At 40.3% G+C, this 27,895-nt stretch overlaps 2 protein-coding genes across 16 annotated transcripts in view; both read right to left on the minus strand.

Annotated features, from left to right (window-relative positions):
* The window catches only part of LOC106580407 (kinesin-like protein KIF2A), a 34,091-nt gene extending 30,362 nt beyond the window's left edge, over positions 1-3,729 (minus strand). For 6 of the 8 annotated variants that reach the window (XM_045703196.1, XM_045703193.1, XM_045703195.1 and 3 more), the window contains exon 1: positions 3,176-3,729. In XM_045703196.1, the coding sequence (XP_045559152.1) occupies positions 3,176-3,236 (61 nt within the window). In that variant the 5' untranslated portion in view covers positions 3,237-3,729. Of the gene's footprint in view, positions 1-1,458; positions 1,627-3,175 lie in introns of all 8 variants that reach the window. The other 2 variants (XM_045703197.1, XM_045703198.1) reach the window with 2 other exon arrangements.
* A 245-nt stretch (positions 3,730-3,974) lies between these two features.
* Positions 3,975-27,895, minus strand: part of LOC106580408 (uncharacterized) — a 32,309-nt gene continuing 8,388 nt past the window's right edge. Inside the window, exons 2-13 of one of the 8 annotated variants that reach the window (XR_006760901.1) lie at positions 15,882-15,965; positions 13,211-13,941; positions 6,810-6,881; positions 6,480-6,710; positions 6,347-6,385; positions 6,161-6,193; positions 5,978-6,016; positions 5,375-5,415; positions 5,130-5,169; positions 4,939-4,968; positions 4,801-4,866; positions 3,975-4,422 (exon numbers count right to left, since the gene is read on the minus strand). Coding sequence is in view for 4 of the 8 variants with exons in the window: in XM_045703200.1 (XP_045559156.1) it covers positions 4,377-4,422; positions 4,801-4,866; positions 4,939-4,968; positions 5,130-5,169; positions 5,978-6,016; positions 6,161-6,193; positions 6,347-6,385; positions 6,480-6,710; positions 6,810-6,881; positions 13,211-13,941; positions 15,882-15,958 (1,404 nt within the window). In the remaining 4 variants the exon portion in view is untranslated. Of the gene's footprint in view, positions 4,423-4,800; positions 4,867-4,938; positions 4,969-5,129; positions 5,170-5,374; positions 5,416-5,977; positions 6,017-6,160; positions 6,194-6,346; positions 6,386-6,479; positions 6,711-6,809; positions 6,882-13,210; positions 13,942-15,881; positions 15,966-27,895 lie in introns of those variants that run through there. The other 7 variants (XR_006760902.1, XM_045703200.1, XM_045703201.1 and 4 more) reach the window with 7 other exon arrangements.

Below are 27,895 nucleotides of genomic sequence, written 5' to 3' on the forward strand. Positions count from 1 at the left end.
AAATGCACTGTCGTTGCACCAATGTACCTAACCATAAACATCAATGGCTTCCTTAAAATCAATACACAAGTATATATTTTTAAAACCTGCATATTTAGTTAAAAGAAATTCATGTTAGCAGGCAATATTAACTAGGGAAATTGTGTCACTTCTCTTGTGTTCTGTGCAAGCAGAGTCAGGGTATATGTAGCAGCTCGTTACGAACTGTGTGAAGACCATTTCTTCCTAACAAAGACCGGAATTAATTTGCCAGAATTGTACATAATTATGACATAACATTGAAAGGTTGTGCAATGTAAGAGCAATATTTAGACTTATGGATGCCACCCGTTAGATAAAATACAGAACGGTTCTGTATTTCACAGCAGCAGGCTCATAAGCATTCATTCAGACAACACTTTCCTGCGTTTGCCAGCAGCTCTTCGCAATGCTTGAAGCACAGCGCCGTTTATGACTTCAAGCCTATCAACTCCTAAGATTAGGCTGGCAATACTACAGTGCCTATAAGAACATCCAATAGTCAAAGGTATATGAAAACAAAATGGTAGAGAGAAATAGTCCTAATAATTCCTATAATAACTACAACCTAAAACTTCTTAACTGGGAATATTGAAGACTCATGTTAAAAGGAACCACCAGCTTTCATATGCTCTCATGATCTGAGCAAGGAACTTAAACCTTAGCTTTTTAACATGGCACATATTGCACTTTGGCTTTTCTCCAACACTATGTTTTTGCATTATTTAAACCAAATTGTGTGTGTGTGTATATATATATATATATATATAAAATAAACAAATAAAATAAAATAATCAGCATTGGCTTTTTTTGGTCCTCCAATAAAATCGGTATCGGCGTTGAAAAATCCTAATCAGTTGACCTCTAATTGACACCTCCCATATGTTCAGCGGGGGCAGTTACACTGAACACATCAAGTTAGAGCGACTTAAAGGAGCAATTAGGGTTAAGTGCCTTGCTCAAAGGCACACACCAATATTTTGCTTAGTTAGCGCTGGGATTCGAACCAGCGACATTTTGTTTACTGGCCCAACACTCTTAACCACTAAGCTACCTGCTGCTTCCTTACTTTTAACTGACCCCTTAACGGACTGCTGTCAGTTGGTCCAAAATGTCTCCATGGCATCTACTTTGAAAGACACTGAATGTGGATCATTTCATGCAGAAATTAGTACAATACAGTTGATAATCCACACTAAAGATTAAATAGGCCTCTCTTATGCCATTGAAAGAGGGCAAAAAGTGTTTCCTGTCCTGGCTGGGATTAAAAGGAATGCTGGTGCCAGATACACCCTGCTCAGTTAAAGTTCTAGTAGACTGGACTGTAGTGTAAATGACAATGTCAAAAGTGAAATTAGCTGATATAAAAAATATTTTAAAAAAAGAGATGATAAAATGTAATAGATAGAGGCTTATTAAAGCCTCATCTAACTGCTATACTTTTACCACTTTTCCCCTCAAGTCCTTATGATAGTCCGCTATCATGGCACACAGTAGGCTATTCTGTGGTTGAGTGATGCCTCCATTCATCGCAGAGCCCATCAATGCCTGGCTAATGGCAGGACTAGAGACTGAGGGAGGAGTACTCCTGGTATATTCCAGAGCTGCCTGCAACAGATGAGGGGGTGGTGGTTAATAGGTTGAATCGGGCTTCGCCAGCCACCGCCCCCCCAGAGAGCACTCCCTACCCACGATGACAGACAGCTTGCACTACCTACGGACACTAGATAGGACCGACTTCCCATACATGATGCACCAGTAAACATTAAACACCCACGTAATCCATAACTCAATTTACACACACAAAAAAAATGTTTTTAAAGAAAACTCTTTACCCCTAGTTTATAGTAATCAGAAGGATATGATGGTTTTGTTGCGGCACTATACCTCATCCCAGGAGGGATCTGTCTCCTAGGAGTGTTTACCCGGTTTGGCTGCCTGGACTCAGCACAGCAGACTATGGCGCTGACGCAGGTATCCAGAGACGGGCAAATGGCAAAAGCAGCCCCTTCCTCTCCCTTATAACAAATCAGTCAAGCTCATATTGGGTGCACTGCAAAGCTACCAGATCAAGTTGATCTGAATATAAAAGCTGTGAGTGCTAGTTAATGTGTATGGTGGTACTCCTAAAAAATAACAAAAACATTTATATTAAAAAAAAAGAAGAAAAAAAAAGAAGAGGCCATTAGGCTGGTTGTCATGGTTCTTTTTACTGACAGCTGCCTGCTATACCTCTAACATACATTGCTAGCTAAGTGCCTCCGTTTGACCATCTGTAACCTTACAGTACTTGCCTAGCTGACCAAACTCCACAGTGAAGGGAGTTTCTGATGAACTCCACAACTTCCTTCACCGTGAAGTTCAGTCAACTAGCTACTACTCGCCCAACAATTATCTACAGTAGCTAGATATTGTAACGTTATTGGGAGATCTCAAAACCCTCGTTGATAATACCCACCAAACGACCTATGTAACTTATGTAGCTAGTCGTAGTATGACAATGCTAACTTGACAATACGTTTAACATCCAGCCTTCTCACCCACAAAAAATATATAAAAAAAAAAACACATTATCAAAGTTAGTTAACTAGCTAGAAATGTTATTAAATATACTTTTAGCTAACGTTAACCTCTATCTAGCCAGTATCGTTAGCCAGTTACCTAGCCACTTCAGTGTTCTGAAGCAAACAGACACCTGGTAGCTTACCTTTACTAACTAACCAGAACACGTATTTCGCGGTACCTTTCACAACCTAACGTTACTTAACTAGCGGGTGGCTTTGGTTAGCTAGTTTGTTAGCTGCTAAACTAACGTTAACTAGCTAGTGTGGTAACCAGAGCTGTGTATACTGTAGTTACTGTAAAGCGTCAAGAAGCTAGCTAGCGTTAGCTGCTTTAACTGGCTAACTTCACTAGTTAGTCCAAGAACCCATTTTAACTGGTTGTTAACTAGCCAGTTAGAATATGCATTTGTTGTCTAGGAAGTCAGCTAGTTAACGCTACATAGGCCAAGTTGGCTAGCTAGCACAGCCTCCCCAACTTTGGGACTGCTACTCGGCTTCAAGTGTGTTCACAGTAACACAAAGCTTCTCAAAACAACCACCAGCGAGGGAAAAACCAATCGAGACATGAGAAATGACATACGAGCGTAACTTACCATCGCTTCGCTTTATTTCAACGTACACGCCGACGACGATTTTCCCAAAACTACCCAACATTCTTCATTAGTGTAGAGTATCCTGAAAGATGTTGACTTTTTGTGCTTGAAATAAATCTACTTTGACCGGAGGATGCATGGAGCAGCCAGCCAGAGAGAAATAAGGGATTTCAATAGTTACCACAGCCACAAAGTCAGAGTTGGATACATCGTAAAAAATAGAAAACAAAAAATATATTTTTGGTATTCCTTTAGGGTTAGGTTTAAAATCACATTTTAAGACGATAAATTGTAGAAATTGGCGGTTGTTTTTTACTAGTGACGATCAGAAAGAAGTGACCGAACGTGTATGCATGCACATACTCAAACTGTTAATAAAATATAAATGCTTTGTGAAGTGTCAAACAGACAATTTCGCAATCCATACTGCTGCACATAACATAGCCTGGTCCTAGATCAATGTGTTCTTGCCAATACCAACTCCATTGCTGTGTTTGTTTGGCATGACAAGTACTTGTCGTGATAGCGCACAGGCATTCTGTTTTCATCTGACCCCAGTCTAGAGTGATTTGTTCTTGCAATCATGTTGTTTCAGGCACATGCCATTTCAGATATAATTCTTCAGGTACTTTTTCAAAAGTAACTGCTTCTCTTTACTGTAGCTCAGGTGTTTCCAGTGTTTCTCCCCCCCAAGTGAATTATCAACATAAAACTTTCCAAATCTGCTAGCGAGGATAAAGAAATGCATGTGAAAACCAAATCAAAGTTCACTCAAAATATTGAAGTCTACAATTAAAAGTAGAATAATTCATATATAATTGCTGCAATTAACATAAGGGTTGATTGAATGACAGCCCAATTGTTCATCATTCTTTCATTTGAACAAGTAAGCCATAGGATGGAAAAAAGCAAAAAATGTGAAGCCCCAAAGCAGTTCCCTTAATAATTTGCATTCCCTTTTCACTGATCAATAAAATCAGGGTCTTATGCCATCTATGTTCCACACTGAAATTTGTGTTTTCAACATGTTACATAACAGATAGTGCGTGTTTGAAATAAAAATGTAACATGTGCCACATTTTTGACATTAACAAAAACCAAAAAAACACTTCATAGACGAGCCAGGACAATCAGTAGCATAGTCTCTATGCTAACCATGCTGCCAGAGACAGCTCCACGGGCCCTCATTGCTGGCGATGGCTCAGGGGCCCTCAAGCATGTTCACAGCCACCTCTTCATTATTGTCTCTAAAGGAACAAGATACATGTCATTAACATGGCAAATCAATGTTGAGTAGCAAAATACCATATCATTACTATTACCTGGGATGTGTTCAGTTCGCTTGCGTGATGGTGCGTACTAAACAGCACGTTTCTCCAAAACGGTGCACAATCTTCAACAACCTTTGGTGAACGTTTGCTCCCGTTGGGTGGGTGTGGCGTGTTGTGGCCTGATCAATATGGGTGTGACCATTTGAAATCGGTAATCGCCCTCTAGGTCATCATAATCACTACGTTCTTCAATTGGTCGTTAAGTGCAGTATAGTTTCCATTGAATTCAGCCTTGCACACCGTTCGGTCATACTGAACGCACCCCAGGTAGTAAAATAATGTTCTCTACTATACCTATTGGCAGGACCTCCATTCTGATTGGTACCGTTGTTCAGAGCGCTCATCTCAGTCTCTTCATCTCTGCAGCAAAACATGCAGCAGTGATCACTCAATACATCTTACATCTGATTAAAACATGAATATTAGACTTACTGGTTTCTACTGGCACCCTGATGCTTGTGTCTGTAGGGAGACAGAAGCAGTGTTTTAACTTGTAACGAAGAGAATAAAAGCTTATTCTAAAAGACAGTGAATATTTTATGAAAGTTCTAGTATGAATATCTGTGTGTGTGTGTGTGTGTGTGTGTCTAAGAGCGACTAAGAACAACTTTAACAGAACATACCTGATCAAATAGACGACAATGACAATGACACCAACAGAGCCTGACAGAGATGAGTGCCAATTAATCAAAACCATTACTTTCAAAGACTTAATACTGTGATCCTAGCATTAGAGAGGAGTAATGCAGGCTCTAATGGTACTAAACTGCACCTGGAACTATAGACGAAGCAATAATTTCAACATGGAACTGAGTAAGTATCAGGTGAATATAATGTGGAAGACATTCTAAAGAAACTAATATCTCACCTTGTCACCTCGTAACAGGATAATCCCTGCAGGGTCAGGCACTCAAGCCCAGGAAATAAGCAGAAGAATATAGGAGACCATGGCAAGAGCAGAAACAGATACAGCAGCATGAAAGCTTAGCCCTCAAGTAATCATTGTTATTAGTTATGCCGGCCAGAACAGCTTCACAAAAATACAAACTCATGACGTATTCTGTAGAAGTACTGTAGCAATACTAGCAACGGAATAACCCCAGCCATGCCAGCGGCAACAGGAAAAACAGTAGCAGAGCCCTCAACTATTAACAAACATTTAACATGGATAGTGCTTTTCATTACAGAGTTCTTCTCAAGGCTCTACTTAGGAAAAAACATTTTATTGCAATAGCTAAAAATAATTCTCAGATTAGGACTAGGCCTATGAGAAATAGTCTGTAAAAGTGGGTTTTTAAGGCCCATTTTAAAAGTTTGGATTGGTGGAGTGGCTCTCAGAGGGTAAGGGAGAGCATTCCATCGACAAGAAGCAAGGGAGCAAAAGGCTTGCCCCCCCCCCCAAAAAAAAGAATCCCATTTAAGATGTAGGACAGGATAGGATAGATAGAAGGGGCCATTCAGTGTAACTTACAAAGAACTGAAGTGACAATGACGCCTACAGATGATGAACCTATGGGAACAGAAAATCGCAATTGTTTAATTGTACAAACAGGGCAGTTTGAACGCAATCTCTGGTCTTCAGCTGTTGAAGTTAACCTCAATAATTCAGACTAATACAGTTAAAACCTAACCCTTCTGTTTTAATGTAGCTCACCATTGAGAGGTGGGGGTGACAAAGTGTTGTTGCCTGTTTAAAGAACAAGGGGAGAGTTACAATAGACAAAATAAGACTCAAACCCTAAAATGATCAAAATTAAATATTTTAGGTTAACTCAAACATGTTTTTGTTGCAAACAGACAGACCCCATGGACAGAGACCTTGCCTTGCACAGAAACTCACTGTATATACCTTGAATAGCCTCCAACAATGGTGGACACTCTGAAACATAATAAGTTGCAGAAATGTTAAACATTTAAAAACATCAAGGCTCACCATGGATATGGTTAAAAATGTCTTCAGTTGAAGTCAATACCTGTCTTCTCAGAGGAGACATAGTTAGCCAAATATTCCATATTACACTCGACCTCCTTATCCATAAGCACATATGCCCGACCATCATGGTGGCAAGCAGTCTTCGGCTTTTGAGGAATGCTTGTGCAGGGTGGAATCTGTAAACCCTTCAACAGCTCATCCTCCCCACACCATATCTTATTCACAGCACATCCAGGACTCTTACAGGCAATGCATGACACGTTCCAGTGATCTACAATGGCACACAAAGACAAGGCACAACAAATACCTGTTCTGCTCAATATACAAAACAATTCATTATTGCTAAAAAAAAAAAATATTCAATCCTCACCGTTGCTTGTATCAATAAAGAGACCCTCAACGCCACATGGCATCCTGGACATGAATATCAAAAATACAATCCCTACAGTGAAACAAAATATTAGAGGCATATCTATAGCATATGGATCACATCATTTGAATTCAGAAAGTAAACTGAAATTACAATTCTCAATGCTTCTCTGAGAAAATGTTGAATTAGAATCAGTTTACTTCTTAAATTCAAATACAATTGACCCAGACCATGTTTCACATAAAGATTAACATCTTATATGTACATACAACGCATTTGCAAAGTATTCAGACCCCTTCCCTTTGTTACATTACAGCCTTGTTCTAAAATGGATCAAATAAAATAAATCATACACACAATGACAAAGCAAAAACAGGCTTAGACTTCTTTACTTCGTATTTACTTCGCCACCATGGACTTTTTTTGCCTTTACCTCCCTTATCTCAACTCATTTACTCACATTGTATATAGACTTATTTTTCTACTGTATGTTTGTTTTACTCCATATGTAACTGTGTTGTTGTATGTGTCGAACTGCTTTGCTTTATCTTGGCCAGGTCGCAATTGTAAATGAGAGCTTGTTCTCAACTTGCCTACCTGGTTAAATAAAAATATTTGCAAAAGTATAAATAAAAATAAAAAAAACACAAATACCTTATTTACATAGGTATTCAGACCCTTTGCTATTATACTCAAAATTGATCTCAAGTGCATCCTGTTTCCATTGATCATCCTTGAGATGTTCCACCTGTGGTAAATTCAATATACACAGAAATCCAAAGTAAAGGAATTAAGAATATATAAATATTTGGACGTGCAATGTCGGAGCGGCATAGACTTCCCTGTGGCTCAGTTGGTAGAGCATGGTGTTTGCAACGCCAGCATGGTGTGTGCAACGCCAGGGTTGTGGGTTTGATTCCCACGGGGGGCCAGTACAAAAAAATATATATATAATAATTTAAAAAATGCATGAAATGTATGCATTCACTACTGTAAGTCGCTCTGGATAAGAGCGTCTGCTAAATTACTAAAATGTCAATGTAAACTAAGATACAGTAGAATATATACATATGAGATGAATAATGCAAAACATGTAAACATTTTTAAAGTGGCCAGTGATTTCAAGTTTATGTATATAGGGCAGCAGCCTCTAAGGTGCTACTGATGGCTATTTAACAGTTTGATGGCCTTGATAGACTGAAAAACAGCTTCTCTCGGTTCCAGCTTTGATGCACCTGTACTGACCTCGCCTTCTAGACGATAGTGGGGTGAACAGGCTGCGGCTCAGGTGGTTGTTGTCCTTGATTACCTTTTGGCCTTCCTGTGACGTCGGGTGCTGTAAGTGTCCTGGAGGCAGGTAGTTTGCCCCCGGTGATGCGTTGGGACAGACTGCACCACCCTCTGGAGAACCCTGTGGTTCCGAGGCCCGACAGACTGCACCACCCTCTGGAGAACCCTGTGGTTCCGAGGCCCGACAGACTGCTCTCAATTGTAAAAGTTTGTGAGGGTTTTTCAAGACAAATTTCTTCAGCCTCCTGAAGGTGAAGAGGCACTGTTGCGCCTTCTACGCTGTCTATGTGGGTGGACCATTTCAGTTTGTCAGTGATGTATACACAAAGGAACTTGAAGCTTTCCACCTTCTCCACTGTGGTCCTGTCGATGTGGATAGGGGGTGCTCCCTCTGCCGTTTCCACGATGATCTCCTTTGTTTTGTTGACGTTTACTGAGAGGTTGTTTTCCTGGCACCACACTCCCAGGTCCCTCACCTCCTCCCTGTAGGCTGTCTCATCATTGTTGCCATTCAGGCCTACTACTGTTGTGTCGTCTGCAAACTTGATTGAGTTGGAGGTGTGCGTGGCCCTGCAGTTTTGGGTGAACAGGAGGTATAGAAGGGGGCTAAGCACGCATCCTTCTGGGGCCCGTGTTGAGGATCAGCGAAGTGGAGATGTTTCCTATCTTCACCACCTGGGGGCAGCCCATCAGGAAGTCCAGGACCCAGTTGCACAGGGCGGGGTTCAGATCCAGGGCCTGGCATGCCAAATAATGTCCCCCGGTCAAATATTGTCCCCCTCTATGTCACAATGGGATTCTATGAGTTCTAACTTCTGTTGCTAAAATTTGCAACATTTTGACCAGATTACATAATGAACCAACGTGTTACTAAGCTGGTTGCTTGGTTACCTCATAGCAGTCGAAGGAGGACGCCGGCAGTTCTAGTTCACCTCAGAAGCGCTCGCTCAGTCCGCGCAAAATGATTTCCTCGGAATTGCTCTCCAAGAACGGTGTTTTTGACAGTGACAACCTGCTGCTTCAGAGGACCCAAAAGACTGGAAAGAGAACACTCTTTACCATATATTTGTCTTCATATAAGAAAATATTGTTAAATATAAATAATCTAAGCTGTTTTTATATTGATATTGCTAGCTACTCATTTAACTCAGATAGTTTTAATTAGCTAACGTTGTCTCGCTAAGTTAGCTAACTAACTGCTATTGTAGCTGCTTTCTGTTTGTATGAAGCTTGCACTTTAAATGGCATCCCTCAAGGAGATTTGATTTTATCTTTCCAACAACGCGAAGTACTATGACGGAACCACTGATCCAGCCCATGTTATGGAAATCAGCCTGGTTTGCATAGTGATGATGAAAATAACATTTAGGCTGTAATGATCTCCAAAATTCTAATCATTAGGTCATCACAACGTTGAAATTGCAACGGACGCTAATAGTTTATCAAATCCCATTGTGAAGTAGAGGGAGACATTATTTGGCAGGGCACATTTGGCATGACAGGCCCCGAGCTTAATGATGAGCTTGGAGGGTACTATGTAGAGGTCGACCAATTAATTAGGGCCGATTTCAAGTTTTCATAACAATCGGTAATCATCATTTTTGGACACCGATTATGGCCGATTACATTGCACTCCACAAGGAGACTGCGTGGCAGGCTGACTACCTGTTAAGCTAGTGCAGCAAGGAGCCAAGGTAAGGTGGTAGCTAGCATTAAACTTATCTTATAAAAACCAATCAATCTTAACATAATCACTAGTTAACTACACATGGTTGATGATATTACTAGTTTGTACTGCGTTGCATATAATCGATGTGGTGCCTGTTAATTTATCATTGAGTCACAGCCTACTTCGCCAAACGGGTGATTTAACAAGCGCATTCGCGATAAAAAGCACTATCGCTGCACCAATGTGTACCTAACCATAAACATCAATGCCATTCTTAAATTCAATACACAAGTATATATTTTTAAACCTGCATATTTAGTTAATATTGCCTGCAAACATGAATTTCTTTTAACTAGGGAAATTGTGTCACTTCTCTTGCATTCTGTGCAAGCAGAGTCAGGGTATTTGCAGCAGTTTGGGTCGCCTGGCTCGTTACGAACTGTGTGAAGACCATTTCTTCCTAACAAAGACTTAATTTGCCACAATTGTATATAATTATGACATAACATTGATGGTTGTGCAATGTAACAGCAATATTTAGACTTAGGGATGTCACCTGTTAGATAAAATACGGAACGGTTCCGTATTTCACTGAAAGAATAAACGTTTTGTTTTCGAAATCATAGTTTCCAGATTTGACCATTTTAAATGACCTAAGGCTCGTATTTCTGTGTGCTATTATAATGAAAGTCGATGATTTGATAGAGCAGTCTGACTGAGCAGTGGTAGGCAGCAGCAGGCTCGTAAGCATTCATTCAAACAGCACTTTCCAGCATTTGCCAGCAGATCTTCGCAGTGCTTTAAGCATTGCGCTGTTTATGACTTCATGCCTATCAACTCCCGAGATTAGGCTGGCAATACTAAAGTACCTATTAGAACATCCAATAGTCAAAGGTATATGAAATACAAATGGTATAGAGAGAAATACAACCTAAAACTTCTTACATGGGAATATTGAAGACTCATGTTAAAAGGAACCACCAGCTTTCATATGTTCTGAGCAAGGAACTTAAACATTAGCTTTTTTTACATGGCACATATTGCACTTTTACTTTCTTCTCCAACACTTTGTTTTTGCATTATTTAAGATAGATAGATAGATAAAAATAAAAATCAGCCGATTATATCGGCATCTGCTTTTGGGGGGTGGGGTCCTCCAATAATCTGTATCGGCGTTGAAAAATCATTACTCGGTCGACCTCTAGTACTATGGTGTTGAATGCTGAGCTATAGTCAATGAACAGCATTCATACATAGGTATTCCTCGTCCAGATGTTGTAGGGCAGTGTGATGGCGATAGCATCGTCTGTGGATCTATTGGGGCGGTAAGCAAATTTTAGAGGGTCTAGGGTGGCAGGTAAGGTCGAGTTGATATGATTCTTGACTAGTCTCTCAAAGCACTTCATGATGACAGAAGTGAGTGCTACGGGGACGATAGTCAGTTCAGTTACCTTTGATTTCCTGGGTACAGGAACAATGGTGGACATCTTGAAGCATGTGGGGACAGCAGACTGGGATAGGGAGAGATTGAATATGTCCGTAAACACTCCAGCCAGCTGGTCTGTGCATGCTCTAAGGATGTGGCTAGGGATGCCGTCTGGGCCGGTAGCCTTGCAAGGGTTAACACGTTTAAATGTCTTACTCACGTCGGCCACAGAGAAGGAGAACCTTGGTAGCGGGCCGCGTCGGTGGCACAGCGTTAACCACAACGTGGCTGATTTCCCTTTGTAGTCCGTGATTGTCTATAGACCCTGCCACAGACGTCTCGTGTCTGAGCTGTTGAATTGTGACTCCACTTTGTCTCTATAATGACATTTTGCATGTTTGATTGCCTTAAGGAGGGAACAACTGTTTGTATTCGGCCATATTCCCAGTCACCTTGCCATGGTTAAAAGCGGTGGTTCACGCTTTCCGTTTTGCGCGAATGGTGCCATCTATCCACGGTTTCTGGTTAGGGTAAGTTTTAATAGTCACAGTGGGTACAATATCTCCTATACACTTCCTGATAAACTCAGTCACCATATTCGGCTGTTATTCTCAGAGGCTACCCTGGAACATATCCCAGTCCACGTGATCAAAACAACCTTGAAGCGTGGATTACGATTGTTCAGACCAGCGTTGAATAGTCCTTAGCACGGGTACTTCCTGTTTGAGTTTCTGCCTATAGGAAGGGAGGAGCAAAACAGAGTGGTGATCAGATTTGCAGAAGGGAGGGCCTTGTAGGCGTCCTGGAAATCGGAGTAGCAATGGTCGAGTGTTTTAGCAGCACGAGTACTACAAACAATTTGTTGATATAACTTCGGTAGCATTTTCCTCAAATTTGCTTTGTTAAAATACCCAGCTACAATAAATGTGCTTTCCAGTTTTCATAAAGTCCAGTGAAGTTCTTTGAGGGCTGTTGTGGAATCAGCTTGAGGGGGAATATACACGGCTGTGACTATAACCGAAGAGAATTCTCTTGGGAGGTAATACGGTCGGCATTTGATTGAGGTATTTTAGGTCAGGTGAACAAAAGGACTTGAGTTCCTGTATGTTATCACACCATGAGTAGTTAATCATGAAGCATACACCCCCGCCTTTCTTCTTCCCGGAGAGTTCTTTACTACTGTCTGCGCGATGAACTGAGAACCCAACTGGCTGTACAGACTCAGACAGTATATCCCAAGAGAGCCATGTTTCCATGAAAAAGAGTATGTTACAATCCCTGATGTCTCTCTGGAAGGAAATCCTCGCCCCGAGCTCGTCAACTTCATTATCGAGAGACTGAACATTAGCGAGTAATATGCTCGGAAGCAGTGGGTGGTGAGCACGCCCCTGAGTCGGACTAGAAGTCCACTCAGAGTCAGGATCGAGGGAAAGATGAACAGAGCAAAGTACAGAGAGATCCTTGATGAAAACCCGTTCCTGAGATCTCAGGACCTCAGACTGGGGAGAAGGTTCACCTTCCAAGAGGACATTGATCCTAAGCACACAGCCAAGACAACGCAGGAGTGGCTTTGGGACAAGTCTCTGAATGTCCTTGAGTGGCACAGCCAGAGCCTGGACATCAACCCGATCAAACATCTCTGGAGAGACCTGAAAATAGCTGTGCAGCGACACTCCCCATTCAACCTGACAGAGCTTGAGAGGATCTGCAGAGAAGAATAGGAGAAACTCCCCAAATACAGGTTCGCCAAGCTTGTAACGTCATACACTAGAAGACACAAGGCTGTAATCGCTTCCAAAAGGTGCTTCAACAAAGTACTGAGTAAAGGGTCAGAATACATAAGTAAATGTGATACGTTTTTTTCTCTTCAGAAATGTGCAAAAAGAAATCTCAAAACCTGTTTTTGCTTTGTCCTTATGGGGTATTGTGTGTAGATTTAGAACAAGGCTGTAACGTAACAAAATGTGGAAAAAGGGGTCTGAATACTTTCCGAATGCAGTGTATCTTACAACTTACATATGGACAAGGGGAACTTCCTTGATGAGAAGGCCTGCCACCATAGGAAAACTGTCAACAGCCATGAGAGAACGGTCTCTACAAAGGAAGCACTGGAATTTGCCTCTTTGTCACGTTGAAGTTTGGCTGATCGCCTGCGTTTCCTTATATTCTTCCTCTTGGGAGCCACCTTGTCTTCTTTCTCTAGGATGCGTTTTCCCTCTGCATCTTTCTCTTCAATCTCACTCATCACAGCGACGACCGCCTCCCCTGACTCATAACGGTCTGTCCCCTTTCCCCCTTTCATTTCAGCTCTCATTCCATCTTCATACTCCACCTCAGCAGCTATCTCAATCACTTCCTCTACTCCCCCTGTGGCAAGACCATCTCCCTCTCTGTACTCCACACAGGCTTTGTCATCCACATACTCTACTTGGACAACTGAAGCATCACTCTTTTCCTCCAGTTCATTTTCAGCTATATCCCCCTTCAACTCTTCAACATTCCCTCCACTACTTTCCCCATTTGCAATGCTTGCCTTTTCCTCTACACCATTCTCTACCCCAGTCTCCATAAGGCTCTGCTTTAGCTCTGCATTGTTATACCATTTCTGACTCTGCTTTATTGATTTCCCTATTTTATTTATGGGTCGTTCTTCAGAAAACCCCCAAACTATAGGGCCATCATCATCATCGGTGCAGGTCGGCAACGCATGGCTCTTTATAGGCAATGTACTCGTTTTCTGTGCAAATCTTTGGGAAAAAAGAAGAAAAAAAAAAGGAAACAAATGATTATTTAATAATTATATTAACTAATATTATAACTATTTGCCATGTTAGCGCTTGTCTTTCTTTGGGGTTCAGGGCTGGACATCAAGGCTTGTCCGCAGCAAGTAAAAAACTCAAACAATTACTCTGATCAGAACTAGATAAAAAAAATAAAAAAATTGTATAATTTAAGTGGCCTCCAGATACAATATGGTCCACACTCAACTGCCAATTTCTGAATTTAAATTACGGTGGCACCATCTATTACTATGCTATGTGAATATGTCCAGTGCGTAGGCTGTAGCAAACAGATTGGGAGAAATTAATTGAGACTTAGTCGCACGAGTGCTTTGTTAACCTCTCTTGGGTAGGGGGCAGTATTTTCACGTCCGGATAAAAAACGTACCCGATTTAATCTGGTTATTACTCCTGCCCAGAAACTAGAATATGCATATAGTTGTTTGATTTGGATAGAAACTTTAGGGTGTTTTCTAAAACTGTTTGAATGGTGTCTGTGAGTATAACAGAACTCATATGGCAGGCCAAAACTTGAGAAGATTCTATACAGGAAGTGCCCTCTCTGACCATTTCTTGGCCTTCTATAGCCTCTTTATGGAAAATGGAGGATCTCTGCTGTAACGTGACATTTTCTAAGGCTCTCAGAAGGAGCCAGAACGGGGAATGATGACTCTGCAGTCCCTGGCTGAAAAACAGTAGGGGTTTTGGATAGTGGTCGATCTGAGAACAATGACACAGGTGCGGGCGTGCATGTGAAGACACCATTTTCTTCTTTCAGTCTTTGAACGAAAACAACGTCTCCCGGTCGGAATATTATCGCTATTTTATGAGAAAAATCGCATAAAAATTGATTTTAAACAGCGTTTGACATGCTTCGAAGTACGGTAATGGAACATTTTGAATTTGTCACAACATGCGTCCGCGCGTCACCGTTCGGGATAGGGACCTGAACGCACGGACAAAACAGAGGATATTTGAACATAACTATGGATTATTTTGAACCAAAACAACATTTGTGGTTAAAGTAGAAGTCCTGGGAGTGCATTCTGACGACGAACAGCAAAGGTAATCAAATTTTTATTATAGTAATTCTGAGTTTAGTAAACGCCAAAGTTGGTGGGTGTCAAATTAGCTAGCTTGTGATGGCCGGGCTATCTACTCAGAATATTGCAAAATGTGCTTTCACCGAAAAGCTATTTTAAAATCTGACACCGCGATTGCATAAAGGAGTTCTGTATCTATATTTCTTAAAATAATTATGTTTTTTGTGAAAGTTTATCGTGAGTAATTTAGTAAATTCACCGGAAGTTTTCGGTATGTTTGCTAGTTCTGAACGTCACATGCTAATGTAAAAAGCTGTTTTTGTTATATAAATATGAACTTGATTGAACAAAACATGCATGTATTGTATAACATAATGTCCTAGGAGTGTCATCTGATGAAGATCAAAGGTTAGTGCTGCATTTAGCTGTGGTTTTGGTTTTTGTGACATTATATGCTAGCTTGAAAAATGGGTGTGATTATTTCTGGCTGGGTACTCTCCTGACAATCTGTTTTGCTTTCGTTGTAAAGCCTTTTTGAAATCGGACAATGTGGTTAGATTAACGAGAGTCTTGTCTTTAAAGTGGTGTAAAATAGTCATATGTTTGAGAAATTGAAGTTACAGCATTTAAGGTTTTTGAATTTCGCGCCACTCGATTCCACTGGCTGTTGACTAGGTGGGACGATTTCGTCCCACATACCCGAGAGAGGTTAAATAATTGTCAAATCACATCACTCTTTTTTATTCTAGTACAGAAGTAATTTCAGCTAATGGACAAGTAAAAACCATATGTTCCACTTGTCCAAAGCCCTGGAGTTGTTCCCAATCCCAACTCACTGTATTTTAATACACGGAACACACTTACTTGAGTTTCTGCATGGTATGGCATTCCCTCTCCCCATGCACCACAGGGCTATCGCATTCAGTACCACCACGTGCCATAGATAATCTATAAGACATAACAAATCATTCTCAAACTGATGGCATGCAGATATCATAGCATACAGTACATAATCCCCCGGTTGGTCACACGGGTTTGTCCGTTTTATTGAAAGAATATGCATTCTAAATGGATAAAAAGCCCTGTAGGCTCTGTTAGACAAGGTATATCTGGTTTTAGTAAACAAACTAATGTATACTTCCTCTTGCAACATTTATGACAAATACTGAATTTTAAACTAAAATATTTACTTCTGCTGGTTGAATACACATTCATAATTATTTTTATTTTTTTTTAAAAGGTGAGATTATATGATCTAGGCCTAATTGGAAAATAAGACACCTAGCCTACTGTAGATCTAAGATAGGTCTATAACTGGAAGACCTAATATGGCATATTCCCATTGAAAAGAATACATGGCTGCAGGGCTCTAAAGTGCGACGTATTTGATCGCATATGCAACAAAATACTTAGCTGTGAGACCAGGAATTTTATTTTGGGAGCACTGTGCGGCTAGGAAAGAAAGTCTCCCAGATAATACTTGTTGTAATAAAGCGTAGCTGTACCATTGTTTCCAAATGCACTAGAGAAAAAAAAAAGCAAGTGCAGAGTCGATAGCGTCATGGTTACACCATTACTACAGCAAAAACTGTTTGCTTCTCGCCCAACCAGGTCAATAAAGCTGACCCATATTACCGGTACAAGATTCTTCCTATATGGATCGCATGTTACATTCAATCATAAACCATATCGTGGGCAGGTCTAACTACTTACGCGTCATTAACCATTTCCACTGGAAGTAGCCCACCTCGCACACAAAGTTGGGGAGCCTACGAGCTTTAGGGGGGCCCCAAACCCAGCAGAGGTCGGGCCCCACAGATAGTATATGAACACGTCATAAGCCATGATTAAGTGTTTTATTACAGGAAATTAGCTTTACAATTGCAACATTTTCTCTCAGCCTCATGGCAAAATGTGTAGAATAGCAGGAAATTAGCTCAGAGATTCTTGAAATTCGGGACAAACCTTGTCAGGCAGGGAAACTACTTTTATAGTTTACATTTTTGTTGCATTATCTGAGCTTAACATTTAGGGGAATTTAATAAGGAAAATATTTGTTTTGGGATTTTCACAATACTTTCAATATTATTAATTTCCATGTCGCCTCTATGCTTGGAAATGCCCTTGTCCGAAGTGAAGGATCTCAATTGGCAATATTAACTGAAAAATGTAGTTTTTTCTTGCACTAGACCTCTGTGACATACTTTAGAGTGTTATAGCTGACATATGGAATTGTTTTAAGGTCATACTATGAATCATTTAGATATTGGATTTGAATTAGTGCCCCTTGACTTTTTCCACATTGTGTGTAGAATAAGTCTAACTCAACAATACCCCATATTCTACACACAATACCCCATAATGACAGAGAGTGAAGACGGGTTTAGACCTTTTTGCAAATGTATTACAAATAAAAACTGAAATACCTTATGTAAATAAGTATTCAGACCCATTGCTGAGACTCAAAATTGAGCTCAGGCGCATCCGATTTCCATTGATCATCCTTGAGATGTTGTTACAACTTCAAGTCCACCTGTGGTAAATTCAATTGACTGGACATGATTTGGAAAGGCACACACCTGTCTTTATAAAAGGTCCCACATTTGACCGTGCATGTCAGAGCAAAATCCAAGCCATGAGGTCAAAGGAATTGTCCATAGAGCTCCCGGGCAGGATTGTGTCAAGGTACAGATTTGGCCTGAATGCCAAGTGTCATGTCTGGAGGAAACCTGGCACCATACCTACGGTGAAGCATGGTGGTGGCAGCATCATGCTGTGGGGATGTTTTTTAGCGGCAGGGACTGGTAGACTTGTCAGGACCGAGGGAAAGATGAACGGAGCAAAGTACAGAGAGATCCTTGATAAAAACCTGCTCCAGAGCACTCAGGACCTCAGACTGGGGAGAAGGTTCACCTTCCAACAGGACAACGACCCTAAGCACACAGCCATGAGTGGCTTAAGGAAAAGTCTCTGAATATCCTTGAGCAGCCCAGCCAGAGCCCAGACTTGAACCCGATCAAACATCTCTGGAAAGACCTGAAAATAGCTGTGCAGCGACGCTCCCCATCCAACCTGACAGAGCTTGAGGATCTGCAGTGAAGAATGGGAGAAACTCCCCAAATACAGGTGTGCCAAGCTTGTAGCATGATACCAAAGAAACCTCAAGACTAATTGCTGCCAAAGGTGCCTCAACAAAGTACTGAGTAAAGGGTCTGAATACTTATGTAAATGTAATATTTCCGGGGTTTTTTATATTTCTACATGGCAAAAAAATTCTAAGCCTGTTTTTGCATTGTCATTATGGGGTGTTGTGCATAGATTGATGAAAAAATATATATCAATTTTAGAGTAAGGCTGGAACCTAACAAAATGTGGAAAAAGTCAAGGGGTCTGAAATGGAGTGGCTGTGTTTTGTTTTTTTTAGTTCCCACCTTAAATCCAGAGAATGCCAGACTGATGACAAAATTAGCCCACAAAAGGACCACCGCGCCACCTTCACAAGGTGAGTCAAAATGTCTTATATGCTGCTGCATAAAATGCAATATGCAAGGGAGATATGTATACTGTAGCTAAGAAAGTAATGTGTATTGTGTCGTAAGCTGTTAGTGACCCATGTGCATCACCCTAAAAATGTAATCCATTTTCACCAACGCGGCAATGTAAACACATCGTTCGTGGCCGGTGTGTGCTTGTTTGCTAGCTTTTTTTGAACAACTTTGACAGCGCTACTGATAGTGGTGGCGTTTGGCTTATGTGAAAATTCAGCACACACACACACAATTCTATAATAGAATGGTGTTAAATGACATGTCAAATTAAAAGCTTATTTAAACGCTTAAAATAATGTTATGACGTATCTTTTTGACACGCAAAGACCCAAACAGTGTTCAACATGCCTCACCCTAATAATTATTTGGTCTAGTTTCACCTCCTGTTCTAACTTGGTGGTGCACATTTAGCCTATAAACTGTTTTAGAGAAATATAACCATTGAATAGTGTAAGAGCTTTCATTGTCTGTTTATATGCCCCTTTATTTATCCTACGGTTCTGACTTGTAAAGGGAGTACACTGTAAGAACGGCCCATGTTCTGAATTGTTGCTGTACATTTCAAGTGCTAATCAAAGAAATTGACTACGTCTGTCGCACGCTCATTAATATCTTAATCGAAATTACGGATTGCCTCTTATGCCAGAGTTTGTATATCTCAAATGTCATTAGAAACCACATTTGCTTAAGCAAGTCTGCCATATCAGCTGTTTTTTTTTTTAAAGGCAGAATGAACTGTTTTTCTGCCAGACAAGGCTCCGTTGAAAGCCAAGCGTAGCAGTGGTAAGTGGGACAGCTACATGTAGGCCCTAACAGTTTGTGGGCACCGTTGGTCACCGTTATAGTGCAATTAATGTATTGTTTAGGGTTGTGGCTTTGCTGGCATGCATCTTTGTGTTTTTCAGAGTCAGTAGAAAGGCCTCTTTAGTGTCCTAAATTTTCATAACTGTGACCTTAATAGCCTACCGTCTGTAAGCTGTTACGGTCTTAACGACCGTTCCACAGGTGCATGTTCATTAATTGTTTATGGGTCATTGAAAAAGCATGGGAAACGGTGTTTAACCTGTTGAGGTGTAGGGGGCAGTATTTTAACGGCCGGATGAAAAACGTACCCAAATTAAACTGGTTACTACTCTGGCTCAAACTAGAATATGCATATTATTAAGTAGATTTAGAAAACACTGAAGTTTCTAAAACTGTTTGAATGGTGTCTGAGTGAGTATAACAGAACTCATATGGCAGGCAAAAACCTGAGGAAAAAGTCAACCAGGAAGTGGAGGATATGAGAATTGTAGATTCTTTCTAGTCCCTTTCGAAACTACAGTATCCGTGGGGTTACGTTGCACTTCCTAAGGCTTCCATTGGCTGTCAACAGCCTTCAGAAGTTGTTTCAGCCTTCTCCTGTCACTGGGCAGATTATAGGAGCTCAGTTACTGAGTGGCCTGCCTGAGGACAAAGGGATTGGATATGCGCAGTCACGCCTTTCCTTATTTTTCTTCGTGAATGAATATGCTATTGTCCGGTTGGAATATTATCGCAATTCTACGTTAAAAATACCATAAAGATTGATTTTAAACAGCGTTTGACATGCTTCTAAGAACGGTAATGGAACATTTTGACTTTGTGTCTCGAATTACGCCCGCGCATCATGCTTTTGGATAGTGACCTGAACGCACGAACAAAACGGAGGTATTTGGACATAAATATGGATTATTTGGAACAAAAACATTTCTTGTGGAAGTAGTAGTCCTGGGAGTGCATTCTGACAAAGAACAGCAAAGGCTAATACAATATTTCTAATACTAATTCTGAGTTTAGGTGACCCCGAAGTTGGCGGGTGTCTGAATAGCTCGCCGTGATGGCTGAGCTATGTACTCAGAATATTGAAAAATTGGCTTTCTCCGTAAAGCTATTTTACAATCTGACACAGCGGTTGCATAAAGGAGTAGTCTATCTATAATTCTTAAAATAATTATGTATTTTGTCAACGTTTATGATGAGTATTTTTGTAAATTGATGTGCACATTCACCGGACGTTTTGGTGGGAATACATTTTCTGAACATCACGCGCCAATGTAAAATGCTGTTTTTGGATATAAATATGAACTTCAAACAAAACATACATGTATTGTGTAACATAATGTCCTAGGAGTGTCAACTGATGAAGATCGTCAAAGGTTAGTGCTTCATGTCGCTGTGTTTTGGGTTTTATTGACACATGTCCTTGCTTGGAAAATGGCTGTGTGATTATTTTTGTCTATGTACTCTCCTAACAATCTGTTTTGCTTTCGCTGTAAAGCCTTTTTGAAATTGGACAATGTGGTTACATCAAGGAGAAGTGCATCTTTAAAATACTGTAAAATAGTCATATGTTTGAGAAAGTTGAATTATGACATTGTTGTTTTTGAATTTGCCGCCCTGATATTTCACTGGCTGTGTCCAGCTAGCGTCCCACCTAGCCCATCGAAGTTAAACTCAGTTTCCTGACATTTAATCCTAGTGAAAGTTCCCTTCGTAGGATCACCACTTTATTTTAAGAATGTGAAATGTCAGAATAATAGTAGAGAGAATGATTTATTTCAGCTTTTATTTCTTTCATCACATTCCCAGTGCATCAGAAGTTTACATACACTCAATTAGTATTGCCTTTAAATTGTTTAACTTGGGTCAAATGTTTCTGGTAGCCTTTCACAAGCTTCCCACAATAAGTTGGGTGAATTTTGGCCCATTCCTCTTGACAGAGTTAGGTTTATAGGCCTCCTTGCTCGCACACGCTTTTTCAGTTCTGCCCACCAAATTTTCCATAGGATTGAGGTCAGGGCTTTGTGATGGCCACTCCAATACCTTGACTTTGTTTGTCCTTAAACCATACTTCCACAACTTTGGAAGTATGCTTGGGGTCATTGTCCATTTGGAAGACCCATTTGTGAGCAAGCTTTAACTTCCTGACTGATGTCTTGAGATGTGGCTTCAATATAGCCACAATTTTCCCCCCTCATGATGCCATCTATTTTGTGAAGTGCACCAGTCCCTCCTGCAGCAAAGCACCCCCACAACTTGATGCTGCCACCACCATGCCTCACGGTTGACATGGTGTTCTTGCAAGCCTCCACTTTTTCCTCATCAGACAAGAGGACATTTCTCCAAAAAGTACGATCTTTGTCCCCATGTGCAGTTGCAATGTAGGACTCGTTTTACTGTGGATATAGATACTTCTGTACCCGTTTCCACCAGCATCTTCTCAAGGTCCTTTGCTGTTGTTCTGGAATTGATTTGGACTTTTCGCACCAAAGTACGTTCATCTCTAGGAGACAGAACGCGTCTCCTTCCTGAGCGGTATGACGGCTGCATGGTCCCATGGTGTTTATACTTGCGTACTATTGTTTGTACTGATGAACGTGGTACCTTCAGGCGTTTGGAAATTGCTCCCAAGGATGAACCAGACTTGTGGAGGTCTACAATTTTTTTTCCTGAAGTCTTGGCTGATTTCTTTTGATTTTCCCATGATGTCAAGCAAAGAGGCACAGAGTTTGAAGGTAGGCCTTGAAATACATCCACAGGTACACCTCCAATTGACTCAAATGATTTCAATTAGCCTATCAGAAGCTTCTAAAGCCATGACATCATTTTCTGGAATTTTCCAAGCTGTTTAAAAGGCAGTCAACTTAGTGCATGTAAACTTCTGACCCACTGTAATTGGGATACAGTGAATCTGTCTGTAAACAATTGTTGGAAAAATGACTTGTGTCATGCACAAAGATGTCCTAACCGATTTGCCAAAACTATAGTTTGTTAACAAGAAATTTGTGGTGTGATTGAAAAACGAGTTTTAATGACTCCAACCTAAGTGTATGTAAACTTCCGACTTCAACTGTATATAGAACACACAGTCAAAAGTTTTAGAACACCTACTCATTCAAGGGTTTCTTTATTTTTACAATTTAAAACATTGTAGAATAGTTAAGACGTCAAAACTATGAAACACATGGAATCACGTAGTAAACAGTGTTAAATTAATCTTTTTTATATTTGAGATTCTTAAAAGTATGCACCCTTTGCCAAGAGTGTGCAAAGCTGTCAAAGCATTCTCTCAACCAGCTTCACCTGGAATGCTTTTCCAACAGTCTTGAAGGAGCTCCCACATATGCTGAGCACTTGTTGGCAGCTTTTCCTTCACTTTGCGGTCCAACTCACCCCGCACCATAACACCTCCATGCTTTACGGTGGGAAATACATGCGGAGATCATCCGTTCACCCACACCGCGTCTCACGAAGACATGGCGGTTGGAACCAAAAATGTCCAATTTGGAGTCCAGACCAAAGGAAAATATTTCCACCAGTCTAATGTCCATTGCTCATGTTTCCTGGCCCAAGCAAGTCTCTTCTTCTTATTGGTTTCCTTTAGTAGTGGTTTCTTTGCAGCAATTCGACCATGAAGGCCTGATTCACGCAGTCTTCTCTGAACAGTTGATGTGGAGATGTGTCTGTTACTTGAACTCTGTGAAGCATTTATTTGGGCTGCAATCTGAGGCTGACAACTAAATAACGTATCCTCTGCAGCAGATGCAACTCTGGGTCTCCCTTTCCTGTGGCGGTCCTCATGAGAGCCAGTTTCATCATAGTGCTTGATGGTTTTTGTGTCTGCACTTGAAGAAACTTTCAATGTTCTTGAAATTTTCCGGATTGACTGACCTTCATGTCTTAAAGCAGGGGTCGGCAACCCAAAAATGTTGAAAGAGCCATATTGGACCAAAAAACAAATCTGTCTGGAGCCGCAAAAAATTACAAGCCTTATAATGAAGGCAACACATGCTGTAAGTGTCTATATTAGCCTACTATCAAAATGATAAGTAGGCTACAAATACATAATGAGCATTCATGATTAACCTGTTAGGGCTAGGGGGCAGTATTGACACGGCTGGATAAAAAAAACATACCCGATTTAATCTGGTTACCACTCCTACCCAGTAACTAGAATATGCATATACTTATTACATATGGATAGAAAACACCCTAAAGTTTCTAAAACTGTTTGAATGGTGTCTGTGAGTATAACAGAACTCAAATGGCAGGTCAAAACCTGAGAGATTCCTTTACAGGAAGTGGCCTGTGACCATTTCTTGAACTTCTTTTCCATCTCTATCTTTTACTAAGGATCTCTGCTCTAACGTGACACTTCCTACGTCGTCCATAGGCGCTCAGAGCCCGGGAAAAAACAGAATGTCATCATCCCAGCCCCAGGCTGAAACACATTATCGCCTTTCTCAAGTGGCCGATCAAGGGACACTGGGCTTAGGCGCGTGACCCGACCGCCCCCGCCTTTGTGATTTTTTCCTCTGTTTGCCGAAAAGGAGATTCCCTGTCGGAATATTATCGCTTTTCTACGAGAAAAATGGCGTAAAAATTGATTTTAAACAGCGGTTGACATGCTTCGAAGTACGGTAATGGAATATTTAGATTTTTTTTGTCACGAATCTGGAACGCACGAACAAAACGCCGCTATTCGGATATAACGATGGATTATTTTGGACCAAACCAACATTTGTTATTGAAGTAGCAGTCCTGGGAGTGCATTCTGACGAAGACAACAAAAGGTAATCAAACTTTTATAATAGTAAATATGATTATGGTGAGTGCTAAACTTGCCGGGTGTCTAAATAGCTAGCCCGTGATGCCTGGGCTATGTACTTAGAATATTGCAAAATGTGCTTTCACCAAAAAGCTATTTTAAAATCGGACATATCGAGTGCATAGAGGAGGTCTGTATCTATAATTCTTAAAATAATTGTTATGCTTTTTGTGAACGTTTATCGTGAGTAATTTAGTAAAATGTTAGCGAATTCCCCGGAAGTTTGCGGGGGGTATGCTAGTTCTGAACGTCACATGCTAATGTAAAAAGCTGTTTTTTGATATAAATATGAACTTGATTGAACAAAACATGCATGTATTGTATAACATAATGTCCTAGGGTTGTCATCTGATGAAGATCATCAAAGGTGAGTGCTGCATTTAGCTGTCTTCTGGGTTTTGGTGACATTATATGCTGGCTTGAAAAATGGGTGTCTGATTATTTCTGGCTTGGTACTCTGCTGACATAATCTAATGTTTTGCTTTCGTTGTAAAGCCTTTCTGAAATCGGACAGTGTGGTTAGATTAACGAGAGTCTTGTCTTTAAATAGCTGTAAAATAGTCATATGTTTGAGAAATTGAAGTAATAGGATTTTTAAGGTTTTGAAAATCGCGCCACAGGCTTCAAGTGGCTGTTACGTAGGTGTGACGAATTCGTCCCGCCTAGCCCATAGAGGTTAAACGTTTTTTACCTGCAGCGCATCCTGGAGAGAATGACGCACCACGTGACTACTCTGCTGTACGATGGTGCTTTAAGTTTAACTTCCATTATAATATTAATGTATTATGTTTCGTTGCATTGATGAAATTATAGAAATACAATACAGAAATCAGATTTGATGTCATTTTTATTTTAGGATTCGAAAAAACAACAAAATGTGCAACGTGCATAATAGGCCTCCTGTAATTTCAGACCTCCCCATGGAAATAAAATGCTTTTCAATCCTCAATAATACCATACAATCCTCTTCTCTTTTCCCCCTTATCTGGGCAACAGACAGACTGCAATAAAACAGCAGCCTTTTGAAAAGGTAAAGTATATAAAATTAAAATAATACAGTTTAAGTTCGATTTCTGTGCATTATCCTCTTCTCTTTAGTTTTCTGCAAATGTGCAAGGGTAAAATTCAGCAGCACCCTCTTCTCTTTTGACACGCACAATACAATGCAGCCATCCTCAGACCTGAGCAACAAAACAATAATATCCCTGTGTCATTCCAAATATATACTGACAAAAATCAGAAATCACTTTATAAAAACAGCCACTTTGTTACTAAATATGTGCCTATGACAGGATTGTGTTCTTACCCGTTTAATGTGACTTCTGTTTTCGGACATCACTGGACAGCTTCTCAACATCGGGCATGTAAGATGTAACTTTAATCTTCACACAGGACTGCAAGCTCTCATCTGTGAGGCGGGTGCGGTATTTGGATTTTATGTAGTTCATGTTTGAGAATATCTGCTCGCACAGGTATGTTGATCCAAAGATGGATAATACTCCAAATGCATATTTCTTCATGTTCCTATAACTGTCAGGAAGAATGGAAATGTCTTTCCACGTTACTCTTTTTGTTATTTGACAACTTCTCATTACAAAGCAAACATGCAGGCAATCCTTCCGCATTGGCAATGAAAGCAAATGATATCGGTCCAAGAACTGTGGAATCCTCTGTTCTCCTCAGCTATCTTTCTCTTTTTCCCTTTGGGATCCATGGCCCATGACACACCCGCCTGTTTGTTTGCAACAGCCACCTGTCTGGCACTACGCCGAGCTGAAAGAAACGTGTGTTGCAGGCTATGACGTAAATCTTCGTTGACAGAAATGTTGAAATTAAATATTTATTATACACATTTTTACAGCATTGGATAATAAATTATATTAAAACAAAAAATATATTCACACCATCTTTTTCCATTTTCATATTTTTGAAAAAGCTCCAGGGAGCCACTAGGGCGGCGCTAAAGAGCCGCATGCGGCTCTAGAGCCGCGGGTTGCCGACCCCCGTCTTAAAGTAATGATGGACTGTCGTTTCTCTTTGCTTATGTTCTGTTCTTGCCATAATATGGACTTGGTCTTTTACCAAATAGGGCTATCTTCTGTATACCACCCCTTACTTGTCACAACACAACTGATTGGCTCAAACGCATTAAGGAAAGAAATTCCACAAATTAATTTTAACAACGCACACCTGTTAATTGAAATTAATTCCAGGTGACTACCTCATGAAGCTGGTTGAGAGAATGCCAAGTGTGTACAAAGCTGTTATCAAGGCAAAGGGTGGCTACTTTGAAGAATCTCAAATACATTTTGATTTGTTTACCACTTTTGGTTACTACATGATTCCATATGTGTCCTTTCAGTTTGTCTTCACTATTCTACAATGTAGAAAATAGTAAAAATAAAGAAACCCTTGAATGAGTAAGTGTTCTAAAACTTTTGACCAGTAGTGTAAGTTTTCAAAGCGAAAATTAGTACATAATACATTTTAAACTCTACAGAAAATGCCTTTGATGACCTTATAATCATCACTTCTCTGTATTATATCTTTCAATCTTGTCTTATAGGCCATTACAGTATACTGCTAACTTTGATAGATATGCACATATCGGCCTACAACTTGTAAATTATTTTCTCCATTGCTGTTCAGAAAGTGTGATTATACTGTGTCCTATTAGCATGGTTATTATTCATTACATTTAAATAAATGAGATTTTGTTTTGATAAAAGTTTGCCTTGTGTTTTTTTGTTGTCGAATGTATTGATTTCAGGACAATATTTGGTCAGTAGGGACTAGAGGTCAACCGAATAATCAGCATGGTCGATTTCAAGTTTTCATAACAAATCGGTAAATCGGCATTTTTGAACGCCGATTACATTTCAATCCACGAGGAGACTGCGTGGCAGGCTGACCAGCTGTTACGCGAGTGCAGCAAGGAGCCAAGGTAAGTTGCTAGCTAGTATTAAACAAAACAATCAATCTTAACACAATCACTAGTTAACTACAGATGGTTGATGATATTACTAGTTTAACTAGCGTATCCTGCGTTGCAAATAATCAATGCGGTGCCTGTTAATTTATCATCAAATCACAGTCTACTTCTCCAAACGGGTGATGATTTAACAAAAGTGCATTCTCGAAAAAAGCACTGTCGTTGTACAAATGTACCTAACCATAAATATCAATGGCTTTCTTAAAATCAATACACAAGTATATTTTTTTAAACCTGCATATTTAGTTAAAAGAAATTCATGTTAGCAAGCAATATTAACTAGGGAAATTGAGTCACAACTCTTGCCTTCAGTGCAAGCAGAGTCAGGGTACATGCAGCAGTTTGGGCCGACTGGCTCATTGCGAACTGTGTGAAGACCATTTCTTCCTAACAAAGACCGTAATTAATTTGCCAGAATTTTACATAATTAAGACAGAACATTGAAGGTTGTGCAATTTGTTTTTCAACCAGTCCACAAATTTAATGTTAACAAACTATAGTTTTGGCAAGTCAGTTAGGACATCTACTTTGTGCATGACACAAGTCATTTTTCCAACAATTGTTTACAGACAGATTATTTCCCTGTATCACAATTCCAGTTGGTCAGAAGTTTACATACACTAAGTTGAATGTGCCTTTAAACAGCTTGGAAAATTCCAGAAAATGTCATGGCTTTACACGCTTCTGATAAGCTAATTGACATCATTTG

This window comes from Salmo salar, chromosome ssa20 (genome assembly GCF_905237065.1).
Source record: "Salmo salar chromosome ssa20, Ssal_v3.1, whole genome shotgun sequence".
NCBI lineage: Eukaryota > Metazoa > Chordata > Actinopteri > Salmoniformes > Salmonidae > Salmo > Salmo salar.